General features: G+C 41.6%; 1 protein-coding gene across 12 annotated transcripts in view; it reads left to right on the plus strand.

Moving 5' to 3' along the window:
• The first annotated feature begins 2178 nt into the window (after positions 1–2178).
• Positions 2179–18299, plus strand: part of CSNK1A1 (casein kinase 1 alpha 1) — a 50427-nt gene continuing 34306 nt past the window's right edge. For 8 of the 12 annotated variants that reach the window (XR_012030091.1, XR_012030090.1, XM_072824564.1 and 5 more), the window contains exons 1-2: positions 2218–2880; positions 3522–3628. Coding sequence is in view for 9 of the 12 variants with exons in the window: in XM_072824564.1 (XP_072680665.1) it covers positions 2758–2880; positions 3522–3628 (230 nt within the window). In the remaining 3 variants the exon portion in view is untranslated. Of the gene's footprint in view, positions 2881–3521; positions 3629–18299 lie in introns of all 12 variants that reach the window. The other 4 variants (XR_012030092.1, XM_072824572.1, XM_072824568.1 and 1 more) reach the window with 2 other exon arrangements.

Consider the following 18299-nt stretch of genomic DNA (forward strand, 5'->3'; position numbering starts at 1 on the left):
TCATCTACCATTGGCACCCTTTTACAAAAAAGGGCACTGTAGGGGCACCTGGGTGGTTCAGCCGGTTAAGCGTCTGCCTTTAGCTCAGGTCATGCTTCCAGGACCCTGGGATCTAGCTCCATGTCCAACTCTCTGCTCACTGGGGAGCCTGCTTCTCCCTCTCCCTATGATGCTCCCCCTGCTTATGCTTCCTCTCTGTCAAATAAATAAATAAGATCTTTTTTAAGAGGGAGGACACTTTAATGACATGTGTAGGAAGATAAAACTCAGATAAAGTCTCAGAATAAAGTACAAATTGAAATTAAATAAATGAAGAAAATATGCACTATACTGCTCTTATTTTTCTAATATCTTTATGGAAAACTGCTAGACTTGCCCCTGTCCATACACAAAGCTTTGGGAATCCTTAATCTACTCCCTTCCATGCACACCCCAACCCCCTTCCCCCATTCCATCTCCTACACTGGAGCAATTCTATCCTCACCACATCAAAAAATCGCCTTAAATGTATATCCCACCCAGTGTGGGGAACTCCTCAAGCTGTGGAATCCGTTAAATTTTGGAGTCTGTGGTAGAAAATCAGCAGAATAGTAGCTATCTCTGGGAACCTCAAGATGCTTATGCTTGGCTTTTTTTTTTTTTTTTTTAACTAGAATCTAAGAGAGAATTTTAAGTACGCCAACCGTGCTTTAGAGTCGCTAAACGAAAATTTAGAGTCACTAAATAGTGCTGGTTTGGGAGTCAGGCAATCTTGAGTTTTGGTAGACCACAACTTCATTCTAGTGACACCTGGGTGGCTCAGGGGGGTGGTCCTGGGGTCCTGGGGTCGCGTCCCACATCCGGCTCCCTGTCGGGTGCACCTGCTTCTCCCTCTGCCTGGGTCTCTCTCTGCCTTTCTCCGTGTCTCTCATGAATGAATAAATAAAATCTTAAAAAAAAAAAAAAAACCCGCTTCATTCTAAAGCTTAGGGGATCTGTTTTCACATTCAACACATTTGGATTAGAGCTTTATGAATACAAGTATTTAAATCGGAATTAGAATAAAACGCAAGAATTTTAGGGAAGGTAACTCTCAGGATGCAAGTCGTCACTAATTATTGGATCAGCTCTCCAGGCTGCAGTTGTCTATATTTTTCTCCCATTTCCGTTTGAATGAACTCATTTTGAGAGATTCCGGTTGCATTTTTACAACTGAGGTTTGATTCATTCATCGGGGGTTCATTCCTATTGCAGGTGAACGCTTTTACCAGGCCGTTTTCTCAGGTCAAATTTTGTAAACCAAAATGCGGCCAAGATTTCATTTTTTAATCAATCTTCAGTTAAAAGAAGAATTACTGTGTAAAGGCCAACAATAACATGAACATTGACTGTCTTAAACGTTATCAATCATATTTTGCAATAGTTATTTCCACCTTATGTCTTTTCTTTTTGGATCGACACCGCAGTTTTCGGTATGACCGAGGTAGGACTATGGAGCTTTCGAGGCGACGGGGGTGGGAATAACTTCTTTGTGCGGTTTCTTTTTTTTTTTTTTTTTTTCCAGAGTTGTAAATTTTATTCTCTGTTGACTCATCGGCCTCTCAAATTATGAATCAGGTGTTGGTTCTTTCCCAACCGGGGACCGAGTGTATCCGTGGAACAACAGCACAGAGAGGTAAGATAATTCCTGCTTTCCCGCTCCCCCCCCCCCCCGTAAAACGAGATTCCCCGGCACTCCGTACAGCGCGGGCTCCTAATTCCTAGAGGCCAACCGGCTAGAGCCTCTGCTACTCTCGGGAGCCGCGGCCAGAGCCAGGCCGGTGAGGGGTGAGGGGTGAGGGCGGCCTTCCTCTCCCAGCCCACCAGAGGCCAGAGCCGCCCGCAAAACAGAAGTGGGCGGGACCAGGCCGGCCTGAAAGATCAAAGGTTAAAAAAGAGAATCAAACAAAGAGCAAATGTCAAAACCCAACTCCCAAGGAAGGCAGGAGTTCCCATCTTCCACGAAAAATGAAGGCGACTCCTCCCTAACACGCTCTCGAGGCCCAGGGCCGCGCGCCGACTCCCGCAGACCCGGAGGGCCCAGACGCGACTAACAGGTAGCAGGACCGGAAGTGGAAGTGAGCCCCGGGCGGCGGGGGGGCGGGAGGGGGGGGGAAGCCACCGCACGCCTGCGCAATCAGCAGGGCTGCAGGACGCATGCGTGGCTGGGCGGTGACGGGGTGACGCTCGGAGCGTGGGCCGCGACTCTCACGGATCCGGTTCCGCCCTCCCTCTCGCTGTCGACCCTCCGGGGCTAGCGCCCGAGATCCCTTTCCCAGCGTGCTCTGCGCCGTGAAGAAGCGGCTCCCGGGGACTGGGGGCATTTTGTGTTGGCTGGAGCCGGAGTAACAAGATGGCGGCGTCGGCGGAGTGACAGGGGTCCCTCCGGGCGGGAGCCGGCGGCGCTGGTGGCAGCGGTATCGCCGCCCTACACCACCGCGCCCCTTTTCCAGCCCGCGACGTCGCCGTGAAAGCGAGCCAGCGGCGGCCGCCCAGAAGCCAGTGGCCCAGTCTGGTAACCGCGAGGACCCCCTTAACAAGCCGCGGCCCCTGACTGAGCGGCGGCGATCAGGTTCCCCTCGGCCGGTTCCGGGCCCCGTAACGCCTTGAAAGAGCCCACGTTGTCCGTTTCCTGCCGCCCTCCGCCGCAGCCTCGTTCCGCGGACGAGCCCCAGAGGCCTCCGTGCTCCCCTCAGAGGTGTCGGGGCTCGGCCCCAGGCTCCATCTTCGTCTCTCAGGATGGCGAGCAGCAGCGGCTCCAAGGCCGAATTCATTGTCGGAGGGAAATACAAACTGGTACGGAAGATCGGGTCTGGCTCCTTCGGGGACATTTACCTGGCGATCAACATTACCAACGGCGAGGTAATCACCCGGGGTGGGGTTCACGGCCACGCCGCGCCAGGCCTCCCCCGCGCCGGCCCCCGTAGCGCCCGGGCCTTTGCCCACCACACACGCACCTCCTGGGGAGGGGAGCCCGGGAGAGGGAGCCAGCCTTCCTGGCTTAGGAGCCTCCCCCGCTCCCTCTCCCTAAAAGGCAAGGAACCCGGTAGGAAGCGCGGGGAGAACCTGTGAAGTTTCCCAGCTTGTTAAAAACGTTCTTTAATCGAACTTTTTTAAGCCGTCGTGTAAAGCGAAAACGGCGACGTCGTATTTCTCTGATGCCCATGTCCGGTCCCCCCGCCCCCCCTTCACCCCCCAATGGATTTATTATGTCGGGGGTTCTTGCTTTCCATCGTCAGTTTCCTTCTAAACCTCTCATTACGTTTTCTGGATGAATCATTTTCTGCACCTTCGAGGACGTGCCGATTTCGTCACGACCCCCTGAAGAGGCCTTTGAGGCCGGTTGCCTCGTTTTATAATCACAAAGGGAGCTTTCTCTTGTGAGGCTCTCGCTTCACCTTCTAGTCTCGAGTGGGAGCTTGGCTCGATGTCTCCCCCTCCTCTCCCAAGTGACATTGAATCCTCAGGGATGTTGATGCCATCCTCCCCTCTCTCCCCTGCAGGAAGTGGCAGTGAAGCTAGAATCTCAGAAGGCCAGGCATCCCCAGTTGCTGTACGAGAGCAAACTCTATAAGATTCTTCAAGGTGGGGTGGGCATCCCCCACATACGGTAAGAACCCGTCAGCAAACGGGCGGTCGCACCGAGGGAAGGACGGCATGGGGGAGACGGGCAGAGGCGAGCAGTAGCACCAGCGGCATCCGGGCCTTCCTGTCTGAGTTACCTGGGTTTACGGCCGAGAACCGTAAGACGCCACAGTCACCGAGATTTTTTAGTTTGCCAACTTCCTTTAGAATTTGTTTGTTGCACTCTGCTCCGTTTAGCTGCCGTCATTCCTCTCGAGGCTTTCACTTGCAGTTAAGTATGCGGGTCATCTTTGATCCCTACGCTGCAGGGTTGTCTGCTGCTTTCGGTACGTCGGCACCTCTGATGTTATTAGGTTTATCCAGTGGAGTGGATTTGAAGGTGCCAAGTGACCGGGTTCGGCCAGTTCGGGTTGCTATTGGAGCTGGCTTGGGAAATGGCTGCTCTTTTGTTGTGTTTTTGTTCCAACATGTCTTCCTCCTCCGCTTAGAAAATGGCGGAACGACGTGACTCAACCGCATATTCCTGCCCTTTGCTATGCTTGAGTTCATAAGTTATTCTTCCCTGGTTCCCCGTTTAGCAGCCCCGAGTGGATTAAACCTTTGAAAAGCCAGGAATAAAGGTGCGGGCGGCCATGGGGTTCAAGGAAGGAGATGGCATAATGACAGTATGTGATCTCTGCACCAGATGGGATGTGAAATGGTTAAATTGTACTATGCAAAATTCCTCATAGCCCCTTTAAAAGTGTTAATTATTCTTTCATGAAGGGGGGCGTTTGCTACATTTCAGCTTGTGTACTAAATTTTCATGAGTAATGGCAAAGGCAGTTAGAGCACTGCTGTGTTGAAATTGACTCAAATCAGTTGCATTAGAAATAAAGATTAATCACGGAACCACAGTGTGGTAAGTAACTTTAACCTGTTGAGTTACTTGGCCAGTAACTCCTCACAACAGGGAAATTGTGGCCTTTTGGAGGGATGGGATATTGGTGAAGGCAAACAGTAATAGGATAAAAGATGACCAGATACAGACATTGGGGTTTTTTTGAATGGTTCACTTTAAAGGTTATTTTGACTTTGAGATTAAGGAGTATCTTCCTCGAATAGAGGCTAAAGCGTAGTTTAAAGCCAAGCCACTGGAGGGTATTATGCTGAGTGAAGTAAGTCAGTCGGAGAAGGACAAACATTATATGTTCTCATTCATTTGGGGAATATAAATAATAGTGAAAGGGAATATAAGGGAAGGGAGAAGAAATGTGTGGGAAATATCAAAGGGAGAAAGAACGTAAAGACTGCTAACTCTGGGAAACGAACTAGGGGTGTTGGAAGGGGAGGAGGGCGGGGGGTGGGAGTGAATGGGTGACGGGCACTGGGGGTTATTCTGTATGTTAGTAAATTGAACACCAATAAAAAATAAATTAAAAAAAAAATAAAGCCAAGCCATTTTTCAACAGTCAAAAATAACATTTGTAAAAAAAGAACCAGAGACAGTTAAGTGGAGTGATAGTTACTCTAATCTCTTTGTATTCCAGTTTATATTTCTTAAAACCTTGAATTTAAGAACTGGATTGCATACATTAATTCAGATGTGGAAACTGCCAATGTAATACTATCTTTAAATCTCCAGTGGTGATAGGCATTTTTATTTTTAATGGAGAAATTGAATGACAAGATGTTGTATTGGTTGTTAGTGATAAATTATTTAGAAAAAAACATTCAGGTTTATTTTGTAATGTAGATGAATGTGAAATCCAGGATTTGAAATCCAGGATAATGGGAGATTTTAAATGATTCCGGTTCTTCACCTCCCCCTCCCTCCCAAAACCTGTTGTATGGGAAAATAAATGTTATTCTGGAAGAATGGAAGAAAACTTTTTAAAGAATGAAAATATTAAAATATCTAGCTTTTTAGTTCCCTCAAAATAAAGTCAGTTGCGTTAGCCAAAAAATTAAAACTCCCTTCCTTTTGCCTTTAAACGTATCTCTCCACCCCTGACCCCTGCTGATTTGCTTTCCATCATTTTGGTTTTCCCTAGAATTACACATAAATGCAATCGTAGAGTATGAGGTCATTTGTGTCTGACTTCTCTCAGCATAATGCTCTTGAGATTCATCCATGTTGAGAGATTTTAGACATTTCACAAATCGGGTTGAATTCAATGTACAAAATAATTTTCAGAAAGCAGTAAGCATCTGGCATTTTCAGTGCTAAACCCTTTTATCTGATAGCTTTTATTTAAAGACAGTGCTGATACAGACCAATAAGAACCATAGTTAATATACTAAATAAGCACATGAATAAATGAAATTAACTTGTGAGCAAAATAGTAGGCATCTGTTACAAGATGCTGAGTACAGAGAGTTGTAGTTATAAACTGTGGGTGGAGCTAGAGAGATTAACCTGGCTTTCACATTAGCGCTTCCTGGGAGAGGAGATGGGATTTCAGGCTTTGGCTCTAAGGAAGAAAGCTTGGTTGAACTGGTTGGGGAGGGCATCCAAGAATACAATGTGGCTTCTGGGAGTAGTCTCTAATGGCAGAAGGTAGTAATTGGATGAGGGTGGGGAAAGAGTAAATTTGTTTTGGAAGTGGTAGTCTGGTACATAGAAACAATAGTGGTTCATTGGTTGTAAAGTGTGAGAGAACTTTTTCTGCTGCAGTGAAAAGGATAAGAAAGATTTACATCAAGTGTTCTTTATTTGATGGGAGTGTCTGTCATCCCATCCCTTCTGTTCCCCACTATTTCCACATCTATATATAGCATGTACATAAATATTTATTTGGTAAGTACTGAATTAAATTGACTTTATCGAGATTAAATGAAGCAGTCTGTATTAACCATTGTTTTAGCTGGATATAAATATAAAATTTTAGATTTGTGGTCCCTGGCTTGCTCCATCAATAGAGCATATATGATTCTTGATCTCAGGGTTGTGAGTTCAAGCCCCATGTGGGGTATAGAGCTTACTTTTAAAAAGCAATTTGGATTTTGCTACAGTCCCACTTAACTCATCTTCCCTGCACCCCATAACTGCTTGAATTTATAGTAAGATACTTTGGGATATCCTAAAACAAGAGCTGAAAATGATCTAGCCCACATAGCCAACCTGACTAATCTTTACTTGGTAAGATTATGCAAAAACATAGTATTCAGTGTAAAGAGCGGAATGAGGGTGGTGTTCTGTCTCCGTTTAAGAAACTAAGGTCATTCTTTAGTTAAGGAACTGAAATCATTAACTCCTGGAAGTTCATTAAAACATACTGTATTTCTGCTACAACCTTCTCTTTCTTTGAAGGTACTCAATTTGAATTGAATTAACGTGATCCCTAAAGAAGCATTTATGATACCAAGCTTTAGATCTGTCCTTACCAATGTGATCTTGGGTCAGTCAGTCATTTGATCTCTTTGGGCCTATCAGTTTTCTCATCTAGGAAATAAAGAGGATTTTACCAAGTTAGTAATTTTCTAATTCTTTTGGAATAGCAAAGAATACAGAAGAGAAAAGTTTAGGGTTTCCTACTCTTCTGGAACAAGTTTCTTTATACTGAGCTTTTGGGTAGAGTTTCATTTGCATAGAGTTCCCTACTTGAATAAGTCACTGGCCTAGTTGATCTCAATCTAGCTCTGAAGTTTTAAGACTTTTTGGATGATGGTAGCTAGAAAGCATTTCATCACAGCTTCATGTTAGGTCTGAATCCTACCTTTGGGTCTTATTTTAGTACAGAGACCCCGCTAAGGACTCCTAAAAATGCCATCTGCATCAGATGACCTGTCAATTATCATTTAGAAGGAAGTAAGTTAGTGAAATATATATTATTCATGAGAGATACACAGAGAGGCAGAGACATAAGGCAGAGGGAGGAGAAGCAGGCTCCATGCAGGGAGCCTGATGGGGGACTCCATCCCTGGACTCCGGGATCATGCCCTGAGCCACCCAGACGTCCCTGGAATACATTTTAATAGGAATAAAATAAAGGTGATGGCGGGGGCATGGGAGAATTGGTTCCTTGTCTTCAACCACTTTTTTTTTGCCCTCTCTGATTGTCAAGTATTAAAGAAGATATTATAAGGTACAAGTTAATCCTTACTCTTCAATGTTGAAAACAGCTTAAATTTTAATCTTAGCTTTTTGGCACTGAGCATATACCTTGCAAATAAGTTCTAATGCTGTTATCAGAGAACAAAGATGACATCTACACCAGATATGTCTTTATTTGTTACAGATCACTGGGTGCATGAGCAATGTGATTTTTTTTTTTTAACTCAGTAACTGAATCCACAATATACTAAAGGTGTTCTATATTGGCTTATAATGGATTTCTAGTTATGAAATAATGTAATGATGCTTAAACAGCATTTGTGAACTAAATGAAACCTGAGAGGTACAGCCTAATATCTCATAAATTAGACTGCAGTCTCTGAAGGGTTACCAGACTTATACTATGCCTCCTTCACTTAATGGAATTTGGCCTCATTCAGAGAAAGAGAAAAAGTCTTCTATAAATGTAAGCAACTTATTGTTTGTATTATTTAACTAGATTCATGTGGTTTTTTAATTACTGTTTTTTAAGATTTATCCATTAATTGTAGAGAGAGTGCGAACATATGAGCATGCAGGCACATAAGCCGGGGAGGGGCAGAGGGAGAGGGAGAGAATCCCATACTGACTCCCCACTGAGCCAGAAGCCCAATGCCAGTGTGAGGCTCAATCTTACAACCCCAAAACCTTGACGCAAGCTGAAAGTAAGACTCAGACACCTAATCCACTGAGCCACCCAGGCACACACACTCCCCTTAATAGTTGTCAAAATTTAGGTGAATACCTAGTTAAAATGATAGGTTTTGTTACTGTTTTTGTTTCCAAAACCATTTCAATTGGCTCTTGAAATTTAAATGACCAGTAGTCACAGAACAGGACTAATGAATTTTTTTTTTTTTTTAAAGCTTTTATTTATTGGGCAGCCTGGGTGGCTCAGTGGTTTAGTGCTGCCTTCAGCCCAGGGTGTGATCCTGGAGATAGAGTCCCACATTGGGCTCCTTGCAGGGAGCCTGCTTCTCCCTCTGCCTGTGTCTCTGCGCCTCTCTCTCTCTCTCTCTCTGTGTGTGTGTGTCTTCCATGAATAAATAAATAAAATCTTTAAAAATTTTATTTATTTATTCATGAGAAGCAGAGACATTGAGGGAGAAGCAGGCTCCACAGGGAGCCTGATACAGGACTAGAACCCAGGATCTGGGGATCACAACCTGAGGCAAAGGCAGACGCTCAACCACTGAGGCACCTAGGTGTCCCAACTAATACATATTATAGTGGTTTTTTAATTTTTATTTACTTAAAGAGTTTATTTATTTATTAATGATAGACACGGGGTGGGGAGGGGGCAGAGGCAGAAGGAGAAGCAGGCTCCATGCAGGGAACCTGACGCACGACTTGCTCCCGGGACTCCAGGATCATGCCCTGGACCAAAGGCAGGCGCTAAACCGCTGGGCCATCCAGGGATTCCCCCTTATTTTTATTTTTTAAAAGATTTTATTTGTTTCTTTGACACAGAAAGAATACAAGCAGAGGGAGCAGCAGGCAGTGGGAGAGGGAGAAATGTGGGCTCCATCCCAGGACCCCAGAATCATGACTTGAACTGAAGGCAGATGCTCAACCCACTGAGCCACCCAGGCACCTCTATGATTTTGGATAGTTTTTTGTGTTTTGTTTTTTTGAATGAGATGAATATATATAGTGAAATGTATAGCATTTCACGTGCCATCAAATGAGTTTTGACAAATGCATACATTGGTATAGCCCACACTCCCTACTGAGATAAAGAATATCTGATTTTTGGAATACTGTTAATCCTTGCTAAGCTGCATTTTGTGGCAAGATAGCTTTTTTTTTAATCTTGGTCTTCTGGATCATATTTACATATTTTTTCTGGATATGATGATTTGTCCATACACAAAACTATAGGTTAATAATGTTTGATCACCATGCAATAGACTATACAAGTTGCCTAATAATCAAGGTAGGGTGCTGAACACTGAATGGCAATTGAGACCTTTGCCTTATTCTCCTTTGAAGAACTAGTATACTGCTTTTTCCTTTTCTGAAAGTCCTCAGTGGGATAGGTTTTAATGGGGACTTTGGAAGTATTGTACAAAAAGATTTAGCTGGAGAGTGCATTCTGATCCTCCATGTAAAAGGAAATGGAAAGAGCATTATATGAGAGCCAGGAGTTAGAGATCCATGTGCGATGTCATCTAGATTTCAACCTAGAATGAATTCTGTAATTTGTAATACCAGCTTTCATTTATAAAAGGGAATTTGTATAAATGAGGTCCTAGAAGGGTTATATATATATATATATATATATATATATATATATATATATATATATAATGCATTATATAAATTGATGAGATCAGGGGTGCTTGGGTGGTTCAGTCTGTTAAGCATCTGCCTTAAGCTCACATCATGATCTTAGGGTCCTGGGATTCAGCCATGCACGGGGCTCTGCTTAGTGAGTCAGCTTCTCCTTCTCGCTCTGTGCTCTTATCTCCCTCTCTCGCTCTCTCCCTCTCTTAAATAAGGTCTTTAAAAAAAAAATAACAATAAATTGATGAGATTGGGCACCTGAGTGGTTCAGTGGTTGATCATCCGCCTTTGCCTTGGGTCATGGCCCTGGGGTCATGGGATTGGTTGACTATAGTGTGGCTAAACAGTCCTTTTTCCATCTATGTGCAAGAAGAAAAAGTAGACTCGACCATTATTCAGACATTGCACAAGGTCGTATTTAACGGTCAAAACAATCCTGTAATTTGGGGTTTCATATAATGTGTGAGAGTCAGAGTGGCTAATTTGCCTAAACTCACATAGCTAATGTGTTGTTTATTTACATGAGAGAGAGCTTGGAGTGGTAGGTGAGGGAGAGAGAGAAGAGCAGCAGAGGGAGAAGCAAGCTCCCTGCTGAGCAGAGAGCCTGACCTGGCATCATGACCTGTGCCTAAGGCAGATGCTTAACTGACTGAGCCACCACCCCAGGCAACCCTGCTCTTACAGTAAAGATCTGACTGCTTTTTCATACTATTCCAGTGGTTCCTAAACTTTGCTGCACATTGGAATAACACGGAGAAGTTTTAAAAACTTGACACTTGAGAGACACCTGGGTGGCTCAGAGGTAGGGCACCTACCTTTGGCCCAGGGTGTGATCCTGGAGTCCCAGGATCAAGTCCTTCATCGGGCTCCCTGCATGGAGCTTGCTTCTCTTTCTGCCTGCGTCTCTGCCCGTCTCTCTCTCTCTCTCTCTTATGAATAAGTAAATAAAATCTTAAAAAAAAAAAAAAATTGACACTTGGCTCTTGGCTCCTAACCTTATGTATTTTGATTTACTTGGTTTGGAGGATGCCTTAGGCATCAAGGGTTAATAAAAGCTCCCTACGTGATTCTGTTGTGCAGCAGAGTTTAGGAATCATTTTACTGTGCCATATTTCAAGGTTATTATTGTTCTTTGCTGCCCACACCCACCAACTCCCATCTTTTCCTACTATAATTTGATAAGCCTGGTTTCTTAACTTATTTCCTCCTGTGAATTGGGAGGTTAATTCAGGAAATCCTGTACCAGGAAACATGGCCCTGGAAAGTACACTGTAATCCCATACAATCAAATGCTTTGATTTCTGAAAAGTATCTGACACCAATATTTGAAACCATTTTCATACTCACATATCCCAGATGCATTCCTATAAGAAAGCATTCTAGAAATTCCTTGGGGGAAAGAACCATGTCTTGCTGATGTATTTCTCAGCATAGTGTCAGCTAAAAAGCCACTAATGTTTCATAATAGGGAAATTCTACTTTAATTTATGTGCATTTATTTATTTATTTATTTATTTATTTATTTATTTAAATATTTCTTTTTCTGATTTTAGAGAGCCAGCAACCAGGGGAGGGGCAGAGAGGAGAGAGGATCTCAGGCAGACTCTGCTTAGCTCTGACTCTGCTTAGCTCGGAGAGCAGCATGGGGCTCCAGTTTATGACCTGAGGGGAAGCAAAGAGTTGGGTGCTTAACTGACTGTGCCATCCAGGTGCTCCATCTGTGTGCATTTACTTCTTTAATGGAACCCTGTAGAGAGTTTGGCTTCTGCACATTTATAGAACTTTGGGAGTACCTGATGCATGCATGGTTCCTAATGAGAATATTTATCATCTCTATAGTACTTAGTATTTAAGTATTCAGCTGAACTCACTAGCTGGCAGCCAATTTACAAATGACAATGTGATTGTGCTAGTTTCCTTTAGCTTTAAATGCTGGTGTAAAAATACTACCTTATCGTTAAATGCTAATGTCCATTTCACAGTGAAGGCTTGCTATTGTGGACTTTTACCAGCTTAATTATCTATTAGCATCTGTTAGTATCTATTGGTGTTGGCCTTTGGAATTTCGTTTGATTCTAGTTCAGCAACATCAGGAAGTTGAGACTTTTGTACTGGCGGGTTTTTTAATTTTTATTTTTTTTAAGGGAGACAAGATGATGACAGCAGCTATGCATATACCATATTCATCATCCATATGTTTCATTTGTGCCATCATTAAGTGTATAGTGGAGAGGTATGCACATTAACCTGAAATTGAAGTTATCCTGTATTTCAACTCATCTGGAAGCTGCTCTAAGTATTTACCTATTAAATTTGCCTACACTAAAAAAAAAATAAAAATAAAAATAAAATAAATAAATAAAATTGCCTACACTGTCAAACTGTTCTGTCCTTGAGATGACTTTTACGGAAAGGGAAGTATGAAATCCACTAATAAACTGCATTGTTAGGAAATAGAATGAAATATTTGTAAGTTTTAAGCTTCAAATTTTCCAAGTCTTAGTTACATTAGAAGTGTGCAATGTAATACGTTATTCTTGGTAACAGCTAAAATAATGAAATTCTTCTAAGGAGACTAGAATTTATATTTTTACATAAATACCATTCTTTTCCATTCCTTTACCGTGCAATTCATTATGTATTTGGGTTAGATTTTCTTCTTGGCTGTTGTCACTTGGTTAAAATTTTTTTTTTTTTTTTAATTTATTTGAGGGGGTCCTTTTGGGGAGAGGCAGAAAGAGAGTCTCAAGCAGGACTAAGCAGAGCCTGATGCAGGGCTCAAGCCCATGACCCTGAGATCACTACGTGAGCCAAAAGCAAGAGTCAGCCACCCAAGCACCCCTTGATTAAAATTATTCTTATCACCTGCTGAAATCCTTGTGTTCCAACTTTTGAACCTCCATAATATTAATACTTTGTATCTCTCTTAAAGAACAGAGTAAAAAAACAAAACAGAGAACAATAATGTTAGCTTCTACTCTCAAATGAAAGCTCAGACTTTCAAAAGTGTCTTAGGGACTAATATACTTCACAGCACCTCCTAGAGTACTTTCTCGAGGATAAGCAACTTTTTTTTCATTCAGTCAGCAAACCTATATGAGCCCCTATTATGTGCCAGGCATAAAGTACTGGGCACATTTCAGTGAACAGGAAAAAAATTCCTGAGACTTCAATTCTTTTTGAGCATATGCCATGCACCTGGCATATAGTGTGAATTTATCTCTCTTGCTAAAAATTAGGAGGAAACATGTATAGATCTCCAGACAGTGTGAGGACATGTTTCCTTATCAAAGGGATGGGGTGGTATCCTGAGTATGAGCCCCAAACAGTACCCTGAATCATGTAGAAACTACCTTGATTGATCAGGTGAGCAGGACCCCATTATGGTTCCCTGTGAATCATACTTAGCATTTCTCAGACATAAAAACCATGCATGATTATTACTTACAGAGCTTGTTAAAGGTTCCCATAGTGCTTAATCTGCAGTTTCAGGCACACAGTAGGTTCATTAAGTATTGAATCAGATTGGAGAAACAGATTTCGGGAAAGTATTTTTTTTTTAAATATTTAATTTTAGTAATCTCTGTGCCAACATGGGGTTTGAACTCAAAACCTTGAGATTAAGAATCTGACACTCTCCTGACTGAGCCAGCCAGATAACATCTAGAAAAAGCTTTTTTTTTTTTTTTTTTTTTTTTACAGCTTTAAGGAGATAATGACATACATAAATCATCTAATTAAAATGTACAATTTAGGACACCTGGTGGCTCAGTTGGCTAAGCATCTGCCTTGGACTCAGTCATAATCCCAGGATCCTGGGATTGAGTCCCACATCGGGCCCCCTGCTCAGAGGCACCTGGGAGTCTGCTTCTCCCTCTTCCTCTCTGCCTCTGCCCCCTAATGAGTGTGCTCACTCTCTCAAATAAATACAGTCTTTTTTTTTTTAAGATTTTCATTTATATATTTATTTATTTGAGACACAGAGATGAAGAGAGAGGCAGAGACACAGGCAGAGGAAGAAGCAGGCTCCATGCAGGAGCCTGATGTGGGACTCGATCCCAGGTCTCCAGGATCAGGCCCTGGGCTGAAGGCGGCGCTAAACCGTTGAGCCACCCAGGCTGCCCATAAATACAGTCTTTAAAAAAAAAAAATGACAAAATGTACCATTCATTGGTTTTTAATGTAGGTGCAGAGTTCTGTGCCTGTCACCATAATCTGATAATGGAATATTTTTATTATCCCAGAAACTGGAACATTAACAACCACTATCCATATCCTACCAACTCTAAAACAGCCACTAATCAACTTTCTGTTGCTATTTAGAAAAGATTGAAGCCTTTATAATTGGTATTATGAAAGCTATAGATTATATTGTCCATTTCTCTACCTGCTGTCTTCAGTAACACCACTACCAAATGTTAGAGCAGTGACAAAAATTGACAAAAACAGATTTTTTGTGATCTTTGAAATATAATTATGGGTAGTATGACAAGAATGATAACCATTTTACTGGGAATCAAGAAAAAAATTAGAGTAAGATATTAGAGAGAAGCTAGGTTTTCAACAAGTTAACTGGTAAACAAGTAAATAAGATGTTGTTTCACTGTGTCCCAACCATGCTGCTTCATCAGAAAAGCTTTCCTTCGTGACTCTCTAAAAGATAAATTAGGTTGCCATAATTTGGGCCCCCTCAGCACTGGTCTCTCCTTTATCACTTGTATTTTTTTTTTAAGTAGGCTCCATGCCCATTGTTGGAGCCCAGTGCAGCACTTGAATTTGGGACCCTGGGATCTGGAGCTGAGATCAGGAGTTGGCCGCTTAACCAGCTGAGCCACCTAGGTGCCCCAATCATGTATTATTTGCAGGCACACGCACTGCTCTAAGCTATGAAAGCAGGAATTATTTAGTTTTTTGTTAGGTACCATAAATATTGAATAGGTCAATCAATGATAGGTTTAGTACTGGATAGTGATATGCCTATATATAAAGTACATTTTTTTGGTTTTGTGGTTTTATAATTTTTTATAAATGTTAGGGAACATTTATGCATCTTTGTATAAATGCAAAGGCAAAGGGCAAGGAACAGGGCAAGTTATAGTGTTCAGTATTTCATGTAATTAATTTCAAACTTAAACATTACAGCATTAATTCAAGGGTATATTGTGACCAAAGGATTAGTAGTAGCAGTTTTGTAGGATTAGGATGAAGAAGGAAAACAAATTATCTTAGTAGATAGTGATATTGCTAAATAAAACATGTTTGATGTTCAGTTGGACTGTGGTCTCTTTACCTTAAAAATTAGTTTTTGGGGGATCCCTGGGTGGCTCAGCGGTTTGGCGCCTGCCTTTGGCCCAGGGCACGATCCTGGTAGACCCGGGATCGAATCCCACATCAGGCTCCCGATGCATGGAGCCTGCTTCTCCCTCTGCCTGTGTCTCTGCCTCTCTCTCTCTCTCTCTGTGACTATCATAAATAAATAAAAAAATTAAAAAAAAATTAGTTTTTGGGGAAAAAAACTAGTTTTTGGGGGTGGGTGGGTGAAATAAGTGAGGGGGAGTAAAGAGTACACTTAGTATGATGAGCATTGAGCAATATATAAAATAGTTTTGAATCACTATATTGTACACCTGAACCTAATACAACAGTGTATGTTAACTAACTGGAATTAAAATGAAAAACTTAATAAATTTTAAAAAATGGCTTCAAAGCAGGGATTCTTAACCTGGTAGGCCCGTGTCCCACTTTACCCTCCCAAGAGGGAGGGGATAAGGAGAAAATAAATTTTTTAAGGGTTTATTTATTTATTTGACAGCATAAGCAGGGTTGCTGCGGGACCTACAGGCAGAGGTAGAGGGAAAAGCAGGCTGCCCACCGAGTAGAGATCCTGAGAGTGGGACTAGATCCCAAGGTCCTGGGATCATGACCTGATGGAAGGTGTAAGGTTAACAAACCAAGCCACCCAGGCGCCCCTACATCTTTTACTTTCATGAACTTCTAACTAAATCTAGTAAGATGGTCCCAGATTTAGAATGGTTCAACTTAACGGTTTTTAGGCTTACGATGCTGTGAAAGTGGCATGCATTCAGTAGAAACCATACTTTGAATTTTGATCTTTTCCCAGGCTAGCAATATGTGGTATTACACTTGTGATGTTGCTGGGCAGCAGCAGGGAGGCAGCTTCCAGTCAGTCAGGTCATCACGAGGTTTCACAACTGGTACATTTACAGCCATTTTACACCATATAACTGTCTCTTTTTCCCTTTCAGTACTGTATTTAATAAATTACATGAAATATTGAACACTATATTATAAAATAGGCTTTGTGTTAGATGATTTTGCCCATCTGTAGTCTAATTTAATTGTTTTAAGTACATTTAAAGTAGGCTGGGCTAAGTAATCGTGTTCAGTACATTGCGTATATTTAAATGCATTTTTGACTTAGGATATTTTCAACTTAGGATGGGTTTAGCAGCATATAACCCCCATGGTAAATTGAGGAAAAATTGTATTTCTATTACAAATGTAGGCACAAAATCTCCCACTAGTTTTAGCAGTACCTATGGCTTTGTTGCCAATAGAAGTCACAGATACTTCCATAACACTATTGTTGCAGGTATCTCAGAATATTGTTTACACTCATCATTACTTCATAATTATAGTACTAACTAGATCTACTCTTATGCCTCATTAATAAAGATCATGTACTTTACTGTATCAAAATTAAGTAGTCTTAGTGTGGCTGAATTTCCTTGTAATTGTTTTCCTAATAATGGTATGTATTTTATTTTCTGCATTTAAAATATTCTGAGAGGGAATCTATAGGCTTTATCAGACTACCAAAGATGGGAGATCTGTGGCACCAGAACGATTTAGAAATGTTGGTGTAGGAGTTATTCCACCTCCACTCCCCAGCTTGTTGAGACAAGTTCTTTGTTGCCTTTGTGGCTAAATACATTTAATGCAAAGTTGGTCACTCATTTAGTAGGTATCCAATATTTATTTTCTTTTCCCTTCCTATCATTATTTAAGTCTCAGTTACTTCCATATTTGCTAATGCCCTCTTCCAGCATATGACATTGTAAAGGTGGGAAAATCAGCCAGTTAAAAAAGGTTGAACAGTTCAAAGAAAGAATTAAAAGTGAATTAAGTTTGAATTAATATATTTAAGTTTTTAGTATCATCACATTATCAGAATTATTACTTTGATTGCTATCCCTACAGGTAAAACTGTGGTTCTTTTCTCAGTTACTTCATGTCTAAAGCAGTTGTCAGTATGAAGAAATCAGTCTAATAAGTATTTATGGTTATAGTTCTAGGTATTCCATAGTGTGTCTGTTTATTAAACCTGATCCTCCACTTCCTTACAGTAGCCAGATAGCATTGAAGGTCTTTTCTTTAGTGAAAATGCCCTGAACCTCAAACCATTTTGGAAGTATTTCTGCAAGTTAAAAATCCAAAGGACTGTGGATAAAAAATTGTGTGTTACCTTTTAAAATCTGAATATTTTATTTTGCTTAAAAAAATTTTTTTTTTTTTAAGTAGACTCCATGCCCAACCCAGATCCCAGTGAGGGCTTGAACTCATGACCCTGAGATCAAGACCTGAGCTGAGATCAAGAGTTGAATGCATAACCGATTGAGCCACCCTTGTGGCCCTGAATTGTATTTTAAATGTGAAGTTGTAAGAGAAGGAAATAGATTGGTGCTCTTAAATTTTCATGGCAGGAGAAACCAAACTTGGGTCGTTAAATTCTCGGTGTCCTGTAAAATAGAGGGCACAAATCTAAGGAGCAATTATGAGCAAGGAAGCTTAAGGAGCTTGAGAGTTAACACAGCAATCTTATTTATCAAGAATTAATAGAAAATTAAGAAGTAACCCACACTTAGTCCTGTGTGTAGTTCTCTTTCAAAAGGGCTGTAATGAGTGCCATTAATAAGATGGAGCTTAGTAAGTACTGACAGTTTTAGGTTAGAAGTTACAGTGTCAAAGACTAAAGTTCTTAAGATGGCTGTAGATTCTAGAAGTAATCAAATGAATGCAGTACCAGAAGGACTTGAGACTCAAGTATTTAAATTGAGAATAGAGGGGTTTTGGTGTGGTTAAGAGTGTCCTGTTAGGATGCCTGGGTGGCTCAGCGGTTGAGCGTCTGCCTTTGGCTCAGGACCGGGATTGAGTCTCACATCGGGCTTCCTACATGGAGCCTGCTTCTCCCTCTGCCTATGTCTCTGCCTCTCTCTCTCTCTCTCTCTCTCTCTCTCTCTCCCTCTCTCTCTCGTGTGTGTCTCATGAATAAATTTTTTTTTTAAGAGTGTCCTGTTAAAGTCTGGTAATTTAG

Source organism: Canis lupus, chromosome 4, assembly GCF_048164855.1.
Source record: "Canis lupus baileyi chromosome 4, mCanLup2.hap1, whole genome shotgun sequence".
Taxonomy (NCBI): Eukaryota; Metazoa; Chordata; class Mammalia; order Carnivora; family Canidae; genus Canis; species Canis lupus.